Source organism: Homarus americanus, unplaced genomic scaffold (genome assembly GCF_018991925.1).
Source record: "Homarus americanus isolate GMGI-L3 unplaced genomic scaffold, GMGI_Hamer_2.0 scaffold32091, whole genome shotgun sequence".
Taxonomy (NCBI): domain Eukaryota; kingdom Metazoa; phylum Arthropoda; class Malacostraca; order Decapoda; family Nephropidae; genus Homarus; species Homarus americanus.
In genome coordinates, this window is record NW_024732890.1 from 310,706 (window position 1) to 329,032 (window position 18,327).

The window sequence follows — 18,327 nt, forward strand, 5'->3', positions numbered from 1 at the left end:
GGGGCGCCGCCGCCCCTAGGAGGGCCTTTGGGAACACCACACCTGTAGGCCCCTTGGGTGTAGTAGTTTTTGCACTATTTAGAACTCTGGCAGATATGACGTTAATTAAATACACCGCCCATCACTTTTCCTGTATGATCGCATGCTGAACAATGACAAGGAGAATAAATATCCAACAGGAAAACATAAGTTGGGGTGTTGTGCTGACTGATTGCTCTGTTCTCCTATTGGCTGTAATTCAGTGGATTTACATTTTAGTCCACCAATCACAGTTAAGTATTAGGATTGCTGGACATATGCCTTCTGTATGACACTGTGATCAAGCCCCTGGGGGCGCAACTGCCCCTGGGGGAGCTAAAGCCTTTGGCTGAACAACTAGAGGAACCAATGACCCTGGAAGGGCCCCTGGGGGCACCACCACCCCTGGGAGGACCCCTGGTGTGCACCACTTTCCCTGGAGGGTCCCTGAGGGCATCGCTGACCCTGAAGGTGTCTCTGGGGCCGCCACCGCATCTGGGAGAGTCCCTCGGGGCATAGCACTGTCCCTAAGTGGGAACCCGGTGAATACCACCACCCCTGGGATGGCCCTGGAAGGGCCACCATCTTTTGCAGGACCCCTGGGAGCGTCACCGCTCATGAAAGGTCCCTGCCCGGCGCCACAGCCTCTGGGAGTGTTCCTTGTCGTGCCGTCGTCCCTTGGTGGGTCCCTGGGGATGCTGCCGCCCCTACAATGGTCCATGGGGGCACCGCCGCCCCTAGGAGGGCCTTTGGGAACACCACACCTGTAGGCCCCTTGGGTGTAGTAGTTTTTGCACTATTTAGAACTCTGGCAGATATGACGTTAATTAAATACACCGCCCATCACTTTTCCTGTATGATCGCATGCTGAACAATGACAAGGAGAATAAATATCCAACAGGAAAACATAAGTTGGGGTGTTGTGCTGACTGATTGCTCTGTTCTCCTATTGGCTGTAATTCAGTGGATTTACATTTTAGTCCACCAATTACAGTTAAGTATTAGGATTGCTGGACATATGCCTTCTGTATGACACTGTGATCAAACCCCTGGGGGCGCAACTGCCCCTGGGGGAGCTAAAGCCTTTGGCTGAACAACTAGAGGAACCAATGACCCTGGAAGGGCCCCTGCGGGCACCACCACCCCTGGGAGGACCCCTGGTGTGCACCACTTTCCCTGGAGGGTCCCTGAGGGCATCGCTGACCCTGAAGGTGTCTCTGGGGGCGCCACCGCATCTGGGAGAGTCCCCGGGGCATAGCACTGTCCCTAAGTGGGAACCTGGGAATGCCACCACCCCTGGGACTGCCCTGGAAGGGCCACCATCTTTTGCAGGACCCCTGGGGGCGTCACCGCTCATGAAAGGTCCCTGCCCGGCGCCACAGCCTCTGGGAGTGTTCCTAGTCGTGCCGTCGTCCCTTGGAGGGTCCCTGGGGATGCTGCCGCCCCTACAATGGTCCATGGGGGGGGGGGGCCGCCGTCCCTAGGATGGCCTTTGGGAACACCAGACTTGTAGGGCCCTTGGGTGTAGTAGTTTTTGCACTATTTAGAACTCTGGCAGATATGACGTTAAATATATACACCGCCCATCACTTTTCCAGTATGATCGCATGCTGAACAATGACAAGGAGAATAAATATCCAACAGGAAAACATAAGTTGGGGTGTTGTGCTGACTGATTGCTCTGTTCTCCTATTGGCTGTAATTCAGTGGATTTACATTTTAGTCCACCAATCACAGTTAAGTATTAGGATTGCTGGACATATGCCTTCTGTATGACACTGTGATCAAGCCCGTGGGGGCGCAACTGCCCCTGGGGGTGCTAAAGCCTTTGGCTGATCAACTAGAGGAACCAATGACCCTGGAAGGGCCACTAGCGGCACCACCACCCCTGGGAGGACCCCTGGTGTGCACCACTTTCCCTGGAGGGTCCCTGAGGGCATCGCTGACCCTGAAGGTGTCTCTGGGGGCGCCACCGCATTTGGGAGAATCCCCGGGGCATATCACTGTCCCTAAGTGGGAACCTGGGAATGCCACCACCCCTGGGACGGCCCTGCAAGGGCCACCATCTATTGTAGGATCCTTGGGGGCGACACCGCTCATGAAAGGTCCCTGCCCGGCGCCACAGCCTCTGGGAGTGTTCCTAGTCGTGCCGTCGTCCCTTGGAGGGTCCCTGGGGATGCTGCCGCCCCTACAATGGTCCATGGGGGGGGGGGGGCCGCCGTCCCTAGGAGGGCCTTTGGGAACACCAGACCTGTAGGGCCCTTGGGTGTAGTAGTTTTTGCACTATTTAGAACTCTGGCAGATATGACGTTAAATAAATACACCGCCCATCACTTTTCCAGTATGATCGCATGCTGAACAATGACAAGGAGAATAAATATCCAACAGGAAAACATAAGTTGGGGTGTTGTGCTGACTGATTGCTCTGTTCTCCTATTGGCTGTAATTCAGTGGATTTACATTTTAGTCCACCAATCACAATTAAGTATTAGGTTTGCTGGACATATGCTTTCTGTACGACACTGTGATCAAGCCCCTGGGGGCGCAACCGCCCCTGGAAGGGCCCCTGGGGGAGCCAAAGCCTTTGGCTGAACAGCTAGATGAACCAATGACCCTGGAAGGGCCCCTGGGGGCACCACCACCCCTGGGAGGACCCCTGGATGCACCGCTTTCCCTTGAGGGTCCCTAAGGGCATCGCTGACCCTGAAGGTGTCCCTGGGGGCGCCACCGCCTCTGAGAGAGTCCCTCGGGGCGTAGCACTGGCCCTAAGTGAGAACCTGGGAATGCCACCACCCCTGGGATGGCCCTGGAAGGGCCACCATCTTTTGCAGGACCCCTGGGGGCGTCACCGCTCATGAAAGGTCCCTGCCTGGCGCCATAGCCTCTGGGAGTGTTCCTGGTCGTGCCGTCGTCCCTTGGAGGGTCCCTGGGGATGCGCCGCCCCTGCAATGGTCCATGGGGGCGCCGCCGCCCCTAGGAGGGCTCCTGGGAACACCAGACCTGTAGGGCCCTTGGGTGTAGTATTTTTTGCACTATTTAGAACTCTGGCAGATATGACGTTAAATAAATACACCGCCCATCACTTTTCCAGTATGATCGCATCCTGAACAATGACAAGGAGAATAAATATCCAACAGGAAAACATAAGTTGGGGTGTTGTGCTGACTGATTGCTCTGTTCTCCTATTGGCTGTAATTCAGTGGATTTACATTTTAGTCCACCAATCACAGTTAAGTATGGGATTGCTGGACGTATGCTAATATTTAAGATTTTAATCATGTGCCATAATGTATATTGTGTATATTTATAAAGCATGTTTTTTGTGGTCAATAAAATATCTATCTATCTGTCTATCTATCTATCTGTATGATCACACCCCTGGGGGCGCCATTATCCCTGGAAGGACCCCTGGGGATGCAGCCGCCATTGTGAGAACCCCTGGGGTTGCCGCTGCCTTCTGGGAGGGTCCTTGTGGGTGACGCTGTCCCTGGGAGTATTCCTGAGGGCGCAACCATCTATGGGAGGGTCCCTGGAGGCGCCGCCGTCCCTGGGAATGTCCCTGGGGCGCCGCCGCCCAGGGCCGGATTTAACTACTTGGGAGCCCCAGGCCAAACTCATCAGTGGGCCCCCAAATTTATAGAAATGTTGCATGTTTCAATAATCAATATATATATATATATATATATATATATATATATATATATATATATATATATATATATATATATATATATATATATATATATATATACAGTATATATATATATATATACATATATATATATATATATATATATTACATTATGGCATAATAATAAATGTAAGAAATAAGAATTTCAACACAATGTGACACATCATTACTTTTAATCAAACAAATACAATTAACTTGAAGCATAATCAATTTTTCTTCCTACTTTTTTCATGGAAAATTTGTCAATGATACTGTTTGTGTCAAGGGATTGTAGGAGGCCAGATTCAATGCATAATAATGAAAGTGATCTTTAATCTGGTTTGTCCCATGGTAGACCTCAGGTGATTTTTCACCCTAGAGTAGAGAAAGACCTCTCTCCTTCACAATTTGTAATGGGTATGGTAAGGAAAATTCTTACCAAGATACTAATGTTTGGAAAGGCAGTTGTCAAAATACCATCTTTGAACCTCAGCAAAGTGGAGATGTTTGTCACTGACTTGTCAGATTCAGAAGACAAAATGTCTTTAAATTCCAATAACTCATCTACAACAGATGCTTCCAGGTCACTGGAATAGGTACTGACAACGAATTCCAGTTCGGCTTTGAGATCATCATATTTCATACTGCCATACTCCGAAAATGGCAAAAATTTTAATTCATTTGAATTAGTAATAATGCAGATATCAAATTTTGGTTAACAGATCTTTAATCAACATGTTCAGGAGTACCTATACTGAGATTTTGAACAAAATCTATTTTTTGGCCAAAAATCCTGTAAGACATAAGACTTACAATGTCCTTCACACGTCAAGGCGCTGAAGGTTTCTTGAACTTTACTCTCTCTCTCTCTCTCTCTCTCTCTCTCCAGTATATATGTATGCATAGATAGATAGATAAATAGATAGATAGATAGATAGATGGTGGGACACGGACATTTAAAAAATGTATATATATATTTTTTATTATCTTATTTTATCTTATTTTCTTCATTTTACTATAGGGCCTAGTCCGTGGACCACCTGAGAACCACCCCATGACCCACCAGTTGGAGACCACTGCGGGCCTATACTTATTGTACAGGGGCCCTTATGGTTGTGAATACATTATATAATGAAATACTCGGTGTTCACTTGAAACAAGGTTATACGCTGGCACGCTGCGCGACAAATTAGTTTGAGTGGGCCCCCAGATACCGGTGGGCTCTAGGCCAATGGCGTACTTGGCCTATTGGTAAATCCGGCTCTGCCGCCGCCCCTGGAAGGATACCTGCGAGATTCCCTGGGGGCGGTGCTGTCCCTGCGAGTATCCATGGGTGCGTCACCAGCTTTGGGAGGGTCCCTGGAGGCGCAGCCGCCTGTGAGTGGGCCCCTGGAAACTCCACCACCCCTTGGATGGTCCTGCGGGGCGTAACGGCCCTTCTGAGGGATCCTGGAGGCGTCGCTGCCCCTATTATTATTTGGGGAGGGATACAAGCAATTTCCGACAAAAATGAAGGTCAGATTCGCTTAAAACGCACCAAAATACACTGGAAAAACATATTGGTTCAACCCCTAGGGACTCACGTCCTAAGTAAAAATTTACCCAATTTCTTACATTATATCTATCGTTTTGCTAATCAACATAATAGATCAGCACTTACGATACATATTTTTTCAAACTATTTGCAATAATTTTCCTTTTGGGGGGCACTCTTTGCAACAATTTTGGACTTAATTCGGGTATTTCCAGCAAAGCATTAAAGAAAATCTCAGATCTCTATTATCATCAAACGATAGTAATGAAGAGTGAAATACCTTTATTTTAAAAACTAAAAAGTTTGGGCGGTATGTTGTAAGATTTAATTAAATGAAAATGCAAATCCTTATGAGATGTTTTATTGGATATACAGTAATACCAAAAGAATTATTCAGCGATATCAGTTGCTAAATAATTCACTTCCGGATAATCACATCGCCATTATACGACTGAATTATGTGCCTACTTAATAGTTAACAGTTTTGACTACACGATAAATAGATGTATATTCTATACCTATATATTCACGCAAGCTTCTGATGTATACAATGTCGTAAGGTTTAATGTTAAGACACCGAGAAACTATATTCCAGGATTATAAAGTAAAGAATAACGCTGTATATGGTGAACGACAACATACACCTCGGGTTCAGCAGACCGAGTGATGTAGTATGCCTCGTGTAAAATCAACTTCACCCCTCACATTACCTTTGTCATACTTACTGGTCGATAACGAGTATGAGCTGTATATGGTATAACGTTATCTGTTCTTTATCCTCTTATGACATTATTTTTTCGATGTACATATTCAGTTTTTGATGTTTCCATACATCGGAACAGACCATAATATAATAATTAAATTTCAAAGATAAATTATGAACTACTGATGTAAGTTAAGCTACGCTACACTCCATCTCGTGTGGTAGGTGAAGGTATACTGTTGGTAGTCCTGGTGGCAAAGGTCGGGCAAGCTGGACGAGGTGTTCTTAACCTATAGTACAGTGTTCTTGTTACTGTTGATGATGCCGGCCGGTCTTGCCCCTCTACCTCACATCTTGGTCTCTTAGTACGGGCAGTTATATACGTTAACCGAGACACCTGTAACAAAAATTATTAGTTTTTTAAATAATCTATGAAATACACCACCGTACTTATTGCATGGTAGTATAAATTTTATATAATTCAATGAGCCCGTTGGTGTATTTCAACTATATTTCATACTTAAAAATATAATTCAAATTCACGAAAAAATATATTTCCAGAATGTACACAGACTGATTTACCTGTAATACCACTTGGCCATCATGCTAGGCTACGGAAGCTAATATTACTGTTTGAAATACTAATATATTTGTTCCTTAAAACACCATGAAAGATTGGCCAAGACATTTTAACTATACGAGCAATAAATTCGTCGAGAACTTACATGCGTGACCGTTGAAGATCATGTCGACCTTACACTTGATGTAACGTATGTGTTCCATCTGTTGTGTGTAAACGTTGAACCCACATACATGGTAACCTTCACACTTGTCAGCTGGCAGGGAGGGAGGGAATATAATGAGTTACTCTACGATTCATTTTTTTTTTAATATACAGTAGTTACATCAACGTAATAACTGTTTGAAGACTCTGCGTGATTATTTTGAAGGAAATTAATAAATACCCCAGATATTATGGATGTAACAAATTGTGTGAAATTGATTAATGGAGAGAGAAGTAACACTGATTTTGAAAGTCGATATTCAAAACACAATTGTAAACACTGAACAAGTTAACTAGTACTGTATTACCGATCCTCCACAAGCACAAAGTTTTAATTAGTAGCATATAGGCCTATAGGGTTTTCCCGTTTGCATACTTGAACTCAAAATAAGTGAAAATACAAAACTGTAATAGATTACTCCAAAATTTAAGTTTATACTGTATTAATAATAATTGTTCTCAAGTTTGGTTTCCGTTCATACAAGGATTCTGTACTAGTAGACAATATTTGGTCAGGTTTAAGCTGATGAAGAACAGGATAAAGGGGTAGCTGGTTAGTGCCGATGGTGCCCCTAGTCTACCATGGTGGGAATGGGTACCTAATTTAATAAAGGGAAGGTAAAGGTGGTCAACTACTTGTTCCTAAATTTCCGAAAAAAAGTTTATTTAGTCTACAATATACAGATATCTTACACCTCCCCTAACGCCTACGGGACTCAAATCCATACTAGTGAACTTTATGTTAACACCACAAAGGGAAAGAAGAATTAGGGCAAGAAATCTCATAAAACACTGCCACTCACCAGGGTCCGAGAAGATGCCCCCCTTTGTGCAGTTGTATTCATGGTCGTGGTCGTGGCCAGGTCCTGTGGTCCCGCCAGTTCCTGTGTTCCCGGCAGTTCCTGTGTTCCCGGCAGTTCCTGTGTTCCCGGCAGTTCCTGTGGTCCCGGCAGTTCCTGTGGTTCCGCCAGCTCCTGTGGTCCCGGCGGAAGCTATGGCTGCCACCATCACCACACACACAGCACATACGATCACCTTCATCTTGGAGCTTCAAGAGTTATCAGTACAGGTTCTCAGGAGTTGTGGCTGGTGACCGGTGTGCCCGTCCATTTATAGCGCGGGGTTGACCCTGGAAAGATCCAGCAAGTATTGGTACAGTTGTATAAACTTTGTTCGAAGGAGTGATTCATTGGCCTCAGTTTTCAAAGATTCTGGAACTATATCATTTGATGTGTTCTTATATAAAACAGAAGCATCATACGTTATATAGATTAGTTGTTTAGAATTGAGTTAGTAATAATATTGTAGACTGGGAAGTTAACTAGGCACTTATTTCTAGACTTCTTGCCCCCACAGAGACGGAGAAACAAGCTTTTATTCAATTAACCATCTATTGAGAGCGCCTGAGACACATGCATGAATACATTACTCATGTAAATGTGAAAATTTTCAAGTAGAATTTGTAAATTGACTATTGACAAAATAATTTTTTATCTTTTCTATCTAGTGTTAACACAGATGTAAAACACACACACACACACACACAGACACTGGTAGCAAAGTAATACTCACTGTAGAACTAGCTGATAGCATAGAACCGGTTGACTGTAGAACCAGCTGATCTGTACACTAACTGGATTAAGGACAGCTAATTGAGGAGGAGGGATGAAGGCGGGGAAGAAGGGAAGAGGGTAAGGAGGAAGGAGCGAGGGCAGGGAGGAAGGGGAAAGGGTGAGGAGCAATGGAGAGAATGAGGAGGAAAGAAAGGGGGTGGAGAGGATAGGGAGGAAAAAGAGGGGGTAAGAAGGAAAGGGAAAGAGGATGAGGAGGAAAAAGATAGGATGAGGAGGAATTATAGACGGTGGGAAGGAAGGAGAGAGGGTGGGGAGGAAAGGGAGAATGACACATCTTCTTCACGAGATGACCAGTTTATTATGCAAATGTGTGTACAAAATAAAACACCGTGAAAACACTTCAATCTATGCTTGGTCCTACGCCAGCACCGTAGGGGTTAACACGCCCGTGGGTAAGAAGGGCCCAGGGACCTCTTCGCTCATTCTGGAGATGCCAGAGATCTTTACTGCAGGGGAAGACTCTGAGATCTGCCATACCTGAGGTGTAAGAGTCCCCGGGGCCTCCACAGATTTCAGGGCTCCCTAAACGGCCATAGTCAGATTCATCTCAGCCCTCAAACACTTACACTGTTCAACCTTTCTATCGAATCGATTCTACTCAAACGTGTCGAAAATTTCTATGTGAATTAGTTAAAAAGTGAGAGATCCCACCTGGCCATGAAAAACGTCTTCTTAGAGGCCGTAAAGGGGTTTTTCATATCCCTAAGTCTTTATAAATTGATGTCCGGCTGAACAAGTCATCCTGAAGGCTGACATAAACCTAATCTAACCTCACTGACGATCAAAGAAAGTCAAATTATTTCTCTTCTGATAAGGCCAGACTGATAACTGTAGATGACATCAGTGACTCATACCTTAGGATAAGACACTGAGTCTCACTTGTTGTTGATGACAGTGACTCACCCACACTGATGATCTTGAGTCAGGCGTGAAGAAGCTGGTGATACAGTCATGTACATAGAGGCCCAACAGATCAGGTTACACGAGAATATCCGTCAACTATTCGTCTTTAAATTTTAACATCAGTGCCACAAATCTTTGCCCAAAATGAGGTAATAATTGAACAAGTCTCCTATAACCTATGCAACTGTTACTGCTGCATTTCACTTATTAAAAACAATATTCCAAAAGACTTTAAAAACAGCATCGAAAATATGAGTCACTGATATCCTTGAGGTCCTCTGTAATATGAATGGCAGGGAAACTCTTGGACTCTTGATCCATTACTGTTTACTGTATGTATATAACTATTTATCACAGTGGCGGGAGAAGGACTAATATATATCAACATACTAATTATCTACTGAATATAAATTATGTTATCTCAAAATTACAACTTATAAACTACAAAATTACTTCAAAATAGTTTTCCTTGTTGATAAATGAAATACTTCTACTGTAATTGTTGTGAACTTTGTATAAAATTTCCTGTAAGACAAGTGCTGTCGTACAGGGTAACATTCATCTATAAAATACAGTACAGTACAGACGAAGTACACCGACAAAGTACTAAACAAAGACATTATTTTGTTCTTTTGTTAGTGGCTTAAAGAGATGCCTATCACAAGGTTGTAGTTATCAGGTGTCACACTTGAAGGTAAATTTAAGATATCAATATGGTTTTTTTTTATAACACTGGCGTTGTTGTATGGTTGAATGTGTGTAAGTTTTCACCATCAATATTCCACGACAGCAACGGTGTACTTTACCCTCTCTGTCCTATCATATGTGATTGGTCTTTAAAATTACAAGACTGAAAATTGTATGTCACCTATAGTCACCACCCAAACTAAGCCACACTTCTGTATCTGACATGACAGCCAGTTTGTACAAGAATACTAATCACAAAAACAGTGATCCCTTACGTATAAAATAATATACTGCCTTTATTAAAATCTCAAAAGTAAATTATCACTTAGAATCTACATCTACCAAAATACAAGGTAATTTTATAAGTCCATTATGAAAGGAGGATGGCGCATGGCAGTTCTTAGATCATTAATATATAAATTCTATTATTTTGGTTCTCATGCATGAAACTATCTTGCCACCTACTTCCATTATAGGGAATGAAGTTAATAGAATGTCGATGAAGGTAAAGAGTGAAGCGATCCCAGAAGAATGAGTCAAGAGCAAAGTAAAAAAAGTGGAAGAAGCAGTTTGAGAATGTGCAAAAGATCACCAAGAAATGGACATTCAACCAGCAAGAGACGGTAAGAACATTCTGCTTTACCACCTCATTCCACAACAGTGCTTCTACAGACGACAACAGCCGAAGCACTGCCACATACTTGCCAAATAATGTAAATAATATCTTTGGTATATTCACAAATACTGGAGGATCAAATTAACAATAAAAACCCATCACATTAAAGAATATATAACCTTATATAATTATCATAAAATATAGTGTAGTTAAATGTCGTTTGGTAGCATTATATACAGGCATCCTCAGAGTGTCTTGAGAGGGGAGACAGTGTTCCTCACAAGTCGAAACATATCTTATCTACTTTATATAATATATCCTGTTTGGTCTTGGTGTAGCACAAGTCGTCCTTATCCATGATTATCACCAACAGGCTCTCTGGCGGCTTAAACTTCCCTAACTTAACGTGTTGATCGTAGTACTGGTGATGAGTCTTCGTCACCTGTTAGTAGTCAAGGACAGTCAACCAATAAAAATACAGAAATTCCACCTATTCTCTATTTGTTATCCGTCAGGCAGTATCACCGTCCAAGTCATCAGGCTGGGTGGTTGATGATCCATTTCGTCTTGGGGCTTTCAGTCTTTCATCTAGCCTAGTTCTACCCCAGCCCACGCCTCCAACAGCGCCGAAGGTGGTTTATACATTGAAGAAGTTGCTGGTGTCGGGAGGGTTACCATCTGGGACCCTCTGATAACGGACGTATGCCTTGGAGAAGATCAGTCCGATAGTCTCGTACAAGGGGCTACAAACAGCGTACAGACACGCCTCCCAGAACTTCTTGATGGTAGCAAAGTTGATCTTCCACAGACGTAGACATGGGCCCACACACCACACTTGCTGTTGGTGAAGAAACCCATCAGATGCAGCTCACCCAACCTAACCTGTCTTCCTTCTCTCCCATCCTTCCTTCCTTCATTCCCTCTCATCTTTTTCCCCTCACACATCCCGCACCCCCCTCCCTAATTCCTTCCATCCCATCCATCCCTCATCCCATCCATCCCTCATCCCATCCCATCTCTCCCTCCTATTCTTCCCAAACCCTAACGACACTTACGTTGAAGGCCAAACAGGCGAACTGGCATCCGTTACAGAAGGCGATGAAGGGAGCCAAGAGAATGACAAGGAACACGTAACAGCAGCGCCTGGTTCCGTCGTAACATCTAATGGAACAGTTCCAGCAACAGTCTGGTGTCCTCAGTCCTTCTGCCTCGCCGATAATGTCATCCCAAAGAATCTGTCAACAAGAGATGAAGAAAATGAGCTGGGTGTTGCAGGAGATGATATGAATGTTGCAGGAGATGAGCTGAGTGTTGCAGGAGATGAGCTGAGTGTTGCAGGAGATGAGCTGAGTGTTGCAGGAGATGAGCTGAGTGTTGCAGGAGATGAGCTGAGTGTTGCAGGAGATGAGCTGAGTGTTGCAGGGTGTTGGAGGAGAGTGTATAATGTCGGAAAAGACGAGAGAATGTTGGAAAATGTTGATGAATAACAGATAGTATTGGTTACTGAAAACAAAGAGTTAACTTGGCCGGGACAACACAGTAAATAACACACAAACATTACAACACTGGTATATTATAAACACAGGGACAACACAAGTCATTAATTAAAACATGTTCAATATTATCAAACCATAGAATGAATTATTAACATATTTAAAAGTATAATCAGTTGTGTGATCATAAGTAATTAAGAACAACAACAAAACAGAGTAATTAAGTGTTTCTGAAAGGAAATTAGAGTCGGGTTAACAGGCAGGGGAAGAATATGTAAACAATGGGTTAGGTTAGGTTAGGTTAGGTTAGGTTAGGTTAGGTTAGGTCAGGTCAGGTCAGGTCAGGTTAGGTTATAATGATTTATTATATCATAGTAATGGAATTATTGGTCCCGAAACCTTGGTGGGCCGATACAGTGTAATGGACACTAACCCTATGTTACAGTAGATCATGCTGTAGGGCACTGGAGGTACACAGCTCATCTATTTAATTACTGAGGGGTGGAGCTACGCATTGTGTGTGAGAGAGAGAGAGAGAGAGAGATCCACTACCCAGTGAGTCACTGAAACAAGGAACATCTGAGTCACAACTACACCCACTAACCTTACAAAATTTTTTACCAAAATATCCTTTTTTCTCAGAATTTAAATTTAAGGGGTTTAACTAATTAAGTACTTTCAGAATAACACACAAACCCTAAATCACACCTTGGAAACACATAGTTGATGAGAAATTACCATTGAAAAATGTCATCATGTGTATTATGTCTGTTCAACCCCAGGCAAGTGTTATTTTTGTTCTTGTTCCTGATGAAACGTTTGAAATACAGGAAATTCGTTTCATATGAAGGAATACACTCTATATATATTTTTTCATATAATCAAAATTTAGAAATGCACTGAAACAATAGGCTATCCACTCGTACGTGGCACATATTTAAATTATTTATAAAAAGTAGATGGAAATTAACTTCACTATACAAGAAGTGCTATATATAAAACGGGATGCATAGCTTACTGTAATAAAAGAGTTGATTGTACAGCTCGGGGTTAGGTTAGGTTAGATTAAGTTAAGTTAGATTTGACGACGATGGCTTAGTCCTTTCGTTCTCATCGGGTTAATCAAAGGTATATTGAGAACACACACCTGGGTTCCGGTTATTAGCACAGGTGTAGAATAAAGAATACACACACAGCTGTCTTGATCAAATTATACTAATTCTCTCTACAAGGATTCAATACAGCGTCTCACCTGAATGTAATTAGACAAGATTCAGTAGTGTTAGTGTTTACCTTCCTCTCGAGTGAATTAGGTTTTGATGTGAGGTAAATAACTTCAAGGGATTTTTTATTCTTTTGCTCAGAAGGTAAGATTTTGTGTGTGGGAGTGTGTGTGTATAGGTATGTTGTGTGTGTGTGTGTATGTGTAAGTATTTTGTGTGCATGTGTGATCACTTACAGTAGGTATGGAGAGAGAGAGAGAGAGAGAGAGAGAGATTCTAGTCACAACATACACCCGACACCATTTAATACACCACACTTAACCTGGTGACACCCGGGACGTGACTCAAAGGGTTAGTGCTTTACAGGATTTTTGGCTAAAAAATAGATTTTGTTCAAAATCTCAGTATAGGTACTCCTGAACATGCAGATTAAGAATCTGTTGACCAAAATTTGATATCTTGATTATTACATGTTCAAATGGCTTTTAGAAAATTTTAATTACGTTTGCAAGTCATTTGAATAATAATTACGTTTGCAAGTCATTTGAATAAATAATAATGCAGATATCAAATTTTGTTTAACAGATTCTTAATCAGCATGTTCAGGAGTACCTATGCTGAGATTTTGAGCAAAATTTTTTTTTTGGGCCGAAAATGACAAAAATTGTAAGTCTAATGCCTTACAGGATTATTGGCTAAAAAATAGATTTTGTTCAAAATCTCAGTATAGGTACTCCTGAACATGCAGTTTAAGAATCTGTTGACCAAAATTTGATATCTTGATTATTACTTGTTCAAATGGCTTTTAGAAAATTGTAATTACGTTTGCAAGTCATTTGAATAATAATTACGTTTGCAAGTCATTTGAATAAATAATAATGCAGATATCAAATTTTGTTTAACAGATTCTTAATCAGCATGTTCAGGAGTACCTATGCTGAGATTTTGAGCAAAATTTTTTTTTGGGCCGAAAATGACAAAAATTGTAAGTCTAATGCCTTACAGGATTTTTGGCTAAAAAATAGATTTTGTTCAAAATCTCAGCATAGGTACTCCTGAACATGTTGTTTAAGAATCTGTTGACCAAAATTTGATATCTGGAATATTACTTGTTCAAATGGCTTTTAGAAAATAGTAATTACGTTTGCAAGTCATTTGAATAATAATTACGTTTGCAAGTCATTTGAATAAATAATAATGCAGAAATCAAATTTTGGTTAACAGATTCTTAATAAGCATGTTCAGGAGTACCTATGCTGAGATTTTGAACAAATTTCTTTTTTTTGGCCGAAAATGACAAAAATTGTAAGTCTTATGCCTTACAGGATTTTTGGCTAAAAAATCGATTTTGTTCAAAATCTCAGTATAGGTACTCCTGAACATACTGTTTAAGAATCTGTTGACCAAAATTTGATATCTGGATTATTACTTGTTCTAATGGCTTTTAAAATTTTTTAATTTCATTTGCAAGTCATTTGAATAATAATTTTTTTGCAAGTCATTTGAATAAATAATAATGCAGATATCAAATTTTGGTTTGAATTCTTAATCATATCATTCAGGAAACTACTATACTAATTTTGAAACAAGAAAATTTTGAGCCGAAATGACAAAAATTGTAGAGATCTAATGCCTTACAGGATTTTTGGCTAAAATGGAATTTTGTTCAAAATCTCAGTATAAGTGCTCCTGAACATGCAGTTTAAGAATCTGTTGACAAAATTTGATATCTTGATTATTACTTACATTTCAAATGGCTTTTAGAAAATTGTAATTACGTTTGCAGAGTCATTTGAATAATAATCCGCAATTTACTAAGTCATTTGAATAAATAATAATACAGATATCAAATTTTGTTTTAACAATTCTTAATCAACATCATTCAGATATCCTATCTTCGAAGATTTTGAGCAAACCACAGGCCGAAAATGACAAAAATTGTAAGTCAATGCCTTACAGGATTGTTGGCTAAAAATTGATTTTTGTTCCAAATCTCAGTATAGTACTCCTGAACATGCAGTTTAAGAATCTGTTGACCAAAAATTTGATATCTTGATTATTACTTGTTCAATGGCTTTAGAAAATTGCTTAATTACGTTTTGCAAGTCATTTGAATAATAGTACGTTGCAAGTCATTTAGATAATAATGCAGATATCAAAATTTTGTTTAACTGGAATAGCCAATCAACTTATATTCAGAATACTAACTCTTTAATTTGTTTTAAAATACAGGCCAATAATAAAAAGTGTAAGTCTTATGCCTTACAGTTTTTGGCTAAAAAATGAATTTTGTTCAAATCTCAGCATAGATGCTCTCTGAACATATTTGTTGGAATCTGTTGACCAAAATTTGATATCTGGAATATTACTTGTTCAAATGGCTTTTAGAAAATAGTAATTACGTTTGCAAGTCATTTGAATAATAATTACGTTACAAGTCATTTGAATAAATAATAATGCAGAAATCAAATTTTGGTTAACAGATATGTATGTTCAGGAGTACTATCTTTAATTTTGAACAAATTCTTTTTTGGCCGAAAATGACAAAAAATTAATAGTCTAATACCTTACAGGATTATTGGCTAAAAAGAAATGAATTTTGATTTTCCAAAATCTCAGTATAGGTACTCTGAACATGCAGTTTAAGATCTGATGACCAAAATTTGATATCTTGATTATTACTTGTTCGAAATGAAACTTTTGAAAATTGTAATTTACGTTTTTAGGTCATTTGAATAATAATTACGTTTACTAAGTCATTTGAATAAATAATAATGCAGATATCAGAATTTTGTTTAACAGAGTGTAATCAACTATGTTCAAGGCTAATTTTGAAACAAAATACAGACCCATGAAAAACAAAATTGTAAGTCCTAATGCCTTGCAAGTTTTGTAGCTAAAAAAATGAATTTTATTCAAAATCTCAGTATAAATCTGAACATACTGTTTAAGAATCTGGTGAGCCAAAATTTGATATCTGGATTATTACTTGTTCTATTAACTTTTAAAAATTTTTAATTTCATTTGCAAGTCATTTGAATAATAATTTTTTGTTTACAAGTCATTTGAATAAATAATAATGCAGATATCAAATTTTGGTTAACCGATCATAATCAGCATCTTCAGGAATGCCTGTCTTCAATTACAGCAGAAACAGGCCAAAATGACAAAAATTATAAGTCTTATGCCTTATAGGATTTTGGCTAAAAATAGATTTTATTTCAAAATCTCATGAAACCACTCTGACATGTGCTGTTTAGAATCTGTTGACCAAATTTGATATCTGGATTATTACTTATTTCAAAATGGCTTTTAGAAAATTATGATACGTTTTGCAAGTCATTTGAATAATAATTACGTTGCAAGTCATTTGAATAAATAATAATGCAGATATCAAATTTTGGTTAACAGATCCTTAATCAACATGTTCAGAATACGATTGAACAAAATCTATTTTAATAAAAATGACAAGTATAAGTCTTATGCCTTCCAGGATTTTTGGCTAAAAAATCGATTGTTCAAAATCTCAAGTATAAGAGTACTCCTGAACATGCAATTTAGAATCTGATGACCAAAATTTGATATCTTGATTACATGTTCAAATGGCTTTTAGAAAATTGTAATTACGTTTGCAAGTCATTTGAATAATAATTACGTTTGCAAGTCATTTGAATAAATAATAATGCAGATATCAAATTTTTGTTGCTGAAATTCTTAATCAACATGTTCAGGAATACCTATACTGAATTTTGAAACAGAAGCCCACACTGAATAAAAATGACAAAAATTAATGATCTAATACCTTACAGGATTTTACAGCTAAAAAATAGATTTTGTTCAAAAATCTCAGCATAGGTACTCCCTGAACATGTTGTTTAAGAATCTGTTGACCAAAATTTTGATATCTGGAATATTACTTGTTCAAATGGCTTTTAGAAAATAATGAAATTACGTTTGCAAGTCATTTGAATAATAATTACGTTGCAAGTCATTTGAATAAATAATAATATAATGCAGAAATCAAATTTTGGTTAACAGATTCTTCTTTCAAGGAAGTACCTACTAAAGCACAATTTCATTTTTTGGCCGAAAATGACAAATTATAAGTCTTATGCCTTACAGGATTTTTGGCTAAAAATAGATTTTGTTCAAAATCTCAGTATAGAGTACTCCTGAACATACTGTTTAAGAATCTGTTGACCAAATTTGATATCTGATTATTACTTGTTCTAATGGCTTTTAAAATTTTTAATTTCTTTGCAAGTCATTTGAATAATAATTTTGTTTGCAAGTTATTTGAGTAAATAATAATGCAGATATCAAATTTTGGTACTCAATCATATTCAGCATCTTCAGGAGTACCTATGCTAATTTTAAATTTTGGCCGAAAATGACAAAAATTATAAGTCTTATGCCTTCCAGGATTTTGGCTAAAAATCGATTTTGTTCAAATCTCAGTATAGGTACTCCTGAACATGCAGTTTAAGAATCTGTTGACCAAAATTTAATATCTTGATTATTACATGTTCAAATGGCTTTTAGAAAAATTATTTCTACGTTTGCAAGTCATTTGAATAATAATTACGTTTGCAAGTCATTTGAATAAATAATAATGCAGATATCAAATTTTGTTTAACAGATTCTTAATCAGCATGTTCAGGAGCTGAATTTTAACATTTTAGGCCGAAATGACAAAAATTGAAGTCTAATGCCTTACAGGATTTTTGGCTAAAAATAGATTTTGTTCAAAATCTCAGCAAAAGTACTCTGAACATGTTGTTTAAATCTGTTGACCAAAATTTGACATCTGGAATATTACTTGTTCAAATGGCTTTTGAAAATAGTAATTACGTTTGCAAGTCATTTGAATAATAATTACGTTGCAAGTCATTTGAAAATAATAATGCAGATATCAAATTTTTTGGTTATAGATGACGTTTAAGAATCTCAATCCTTCCTAACAAAAAATAATAAACAAAAATTGTAAGTCTTATGCCTTCCAATTTTTTTTGGCTAAAAATAATTTTGTTCAAAATCTCAATAAACTCTCCTAATTCTCTAT

At 39.2% G+C, this 18,327-nt stretch overlaps 2 protein-coding genes across 3 annotated transcripts; both read right to left on the reverse strand.

Annotated features, from left to right (window-relative positions):
- Positions 1–319: 319 nt before the first annotated feature.
- Positions 320–739, reverse strand: LOC121869200 (basic proline-rich protein-like). The gene has a single exon (XM_042370436.1). The coding sequence runs from the start codon at positions 737–739 to the stop codon at positions 320–322; it is 420 nt and encodes a 139-aa protein (XP_042226370.1).
- Positions 740–5,567: 4,828 nt separating this feature from the next.
- LOC121869197 (merozoite surface protein 1-like) lies at positions 5,568–7,803 on the reverse strand. 2 transcript variants are annotated; one of them, XM_042370433.1, is made up of 4 exons: positions 7,666–7,803; positions 7,513–7,629; positions 6,651–6,761; positions 5,568–6,322 (listed from the first exon to the last, which is right to left on the reverse strand). In XM_042370433.1, the coding sequence occupies exons 1-4, from the start codon at positions 7,748–7,750 to the stop codon at positions 6,288–6,290; spliced, it is 348 nt and encodes a 115-aa protein (XP_042226367.1). In that variant the 5' UTR covers positions 7,751–7,803; the 3' UTR covers positions 5,568–6,287. The 2 variants fall into 2 exon arrangements, with proteins under 2 accessions (XP_042226367.1, XP_042226366.1); XM_042370432.1 differs by having other exon boundaries at positions 7,513–7,803.
- Between the last annotated feature and the right edge of the window lie 10,524 nt (positions 7,804–18,327).

Coding starts and splice junctions, on each gene's coding strand:
- LOC121869200 (XM_042370436.1), bottom strand. CDS start 739: ATGGACCATTGTAGGGGCGGCAGCATCCCCAGGGACCCACCAAGGGAC.
- LOC121869197 (XM_042370432.1), bottom strand. CDS start 7,750: ATGAAGGTGATCGTATGTGCTGTGTGTGTGGTGATGGTGGCAGCCATA. Junction 6,762..7,512: donor GGGCATCTTCTCGGACCCTG/GTGAGTGGCAGT, acceptor CCTCCCTGCCAG/CTGACAAGTGTGAAGGTTAC. Junction 6,323..6,650: donor GATCTTCAACGGTCACGCAT/GTAAGTTCTCGA, acceptor TTTTTGTTACAG/GTGTCTCGGTTAACGTATAT.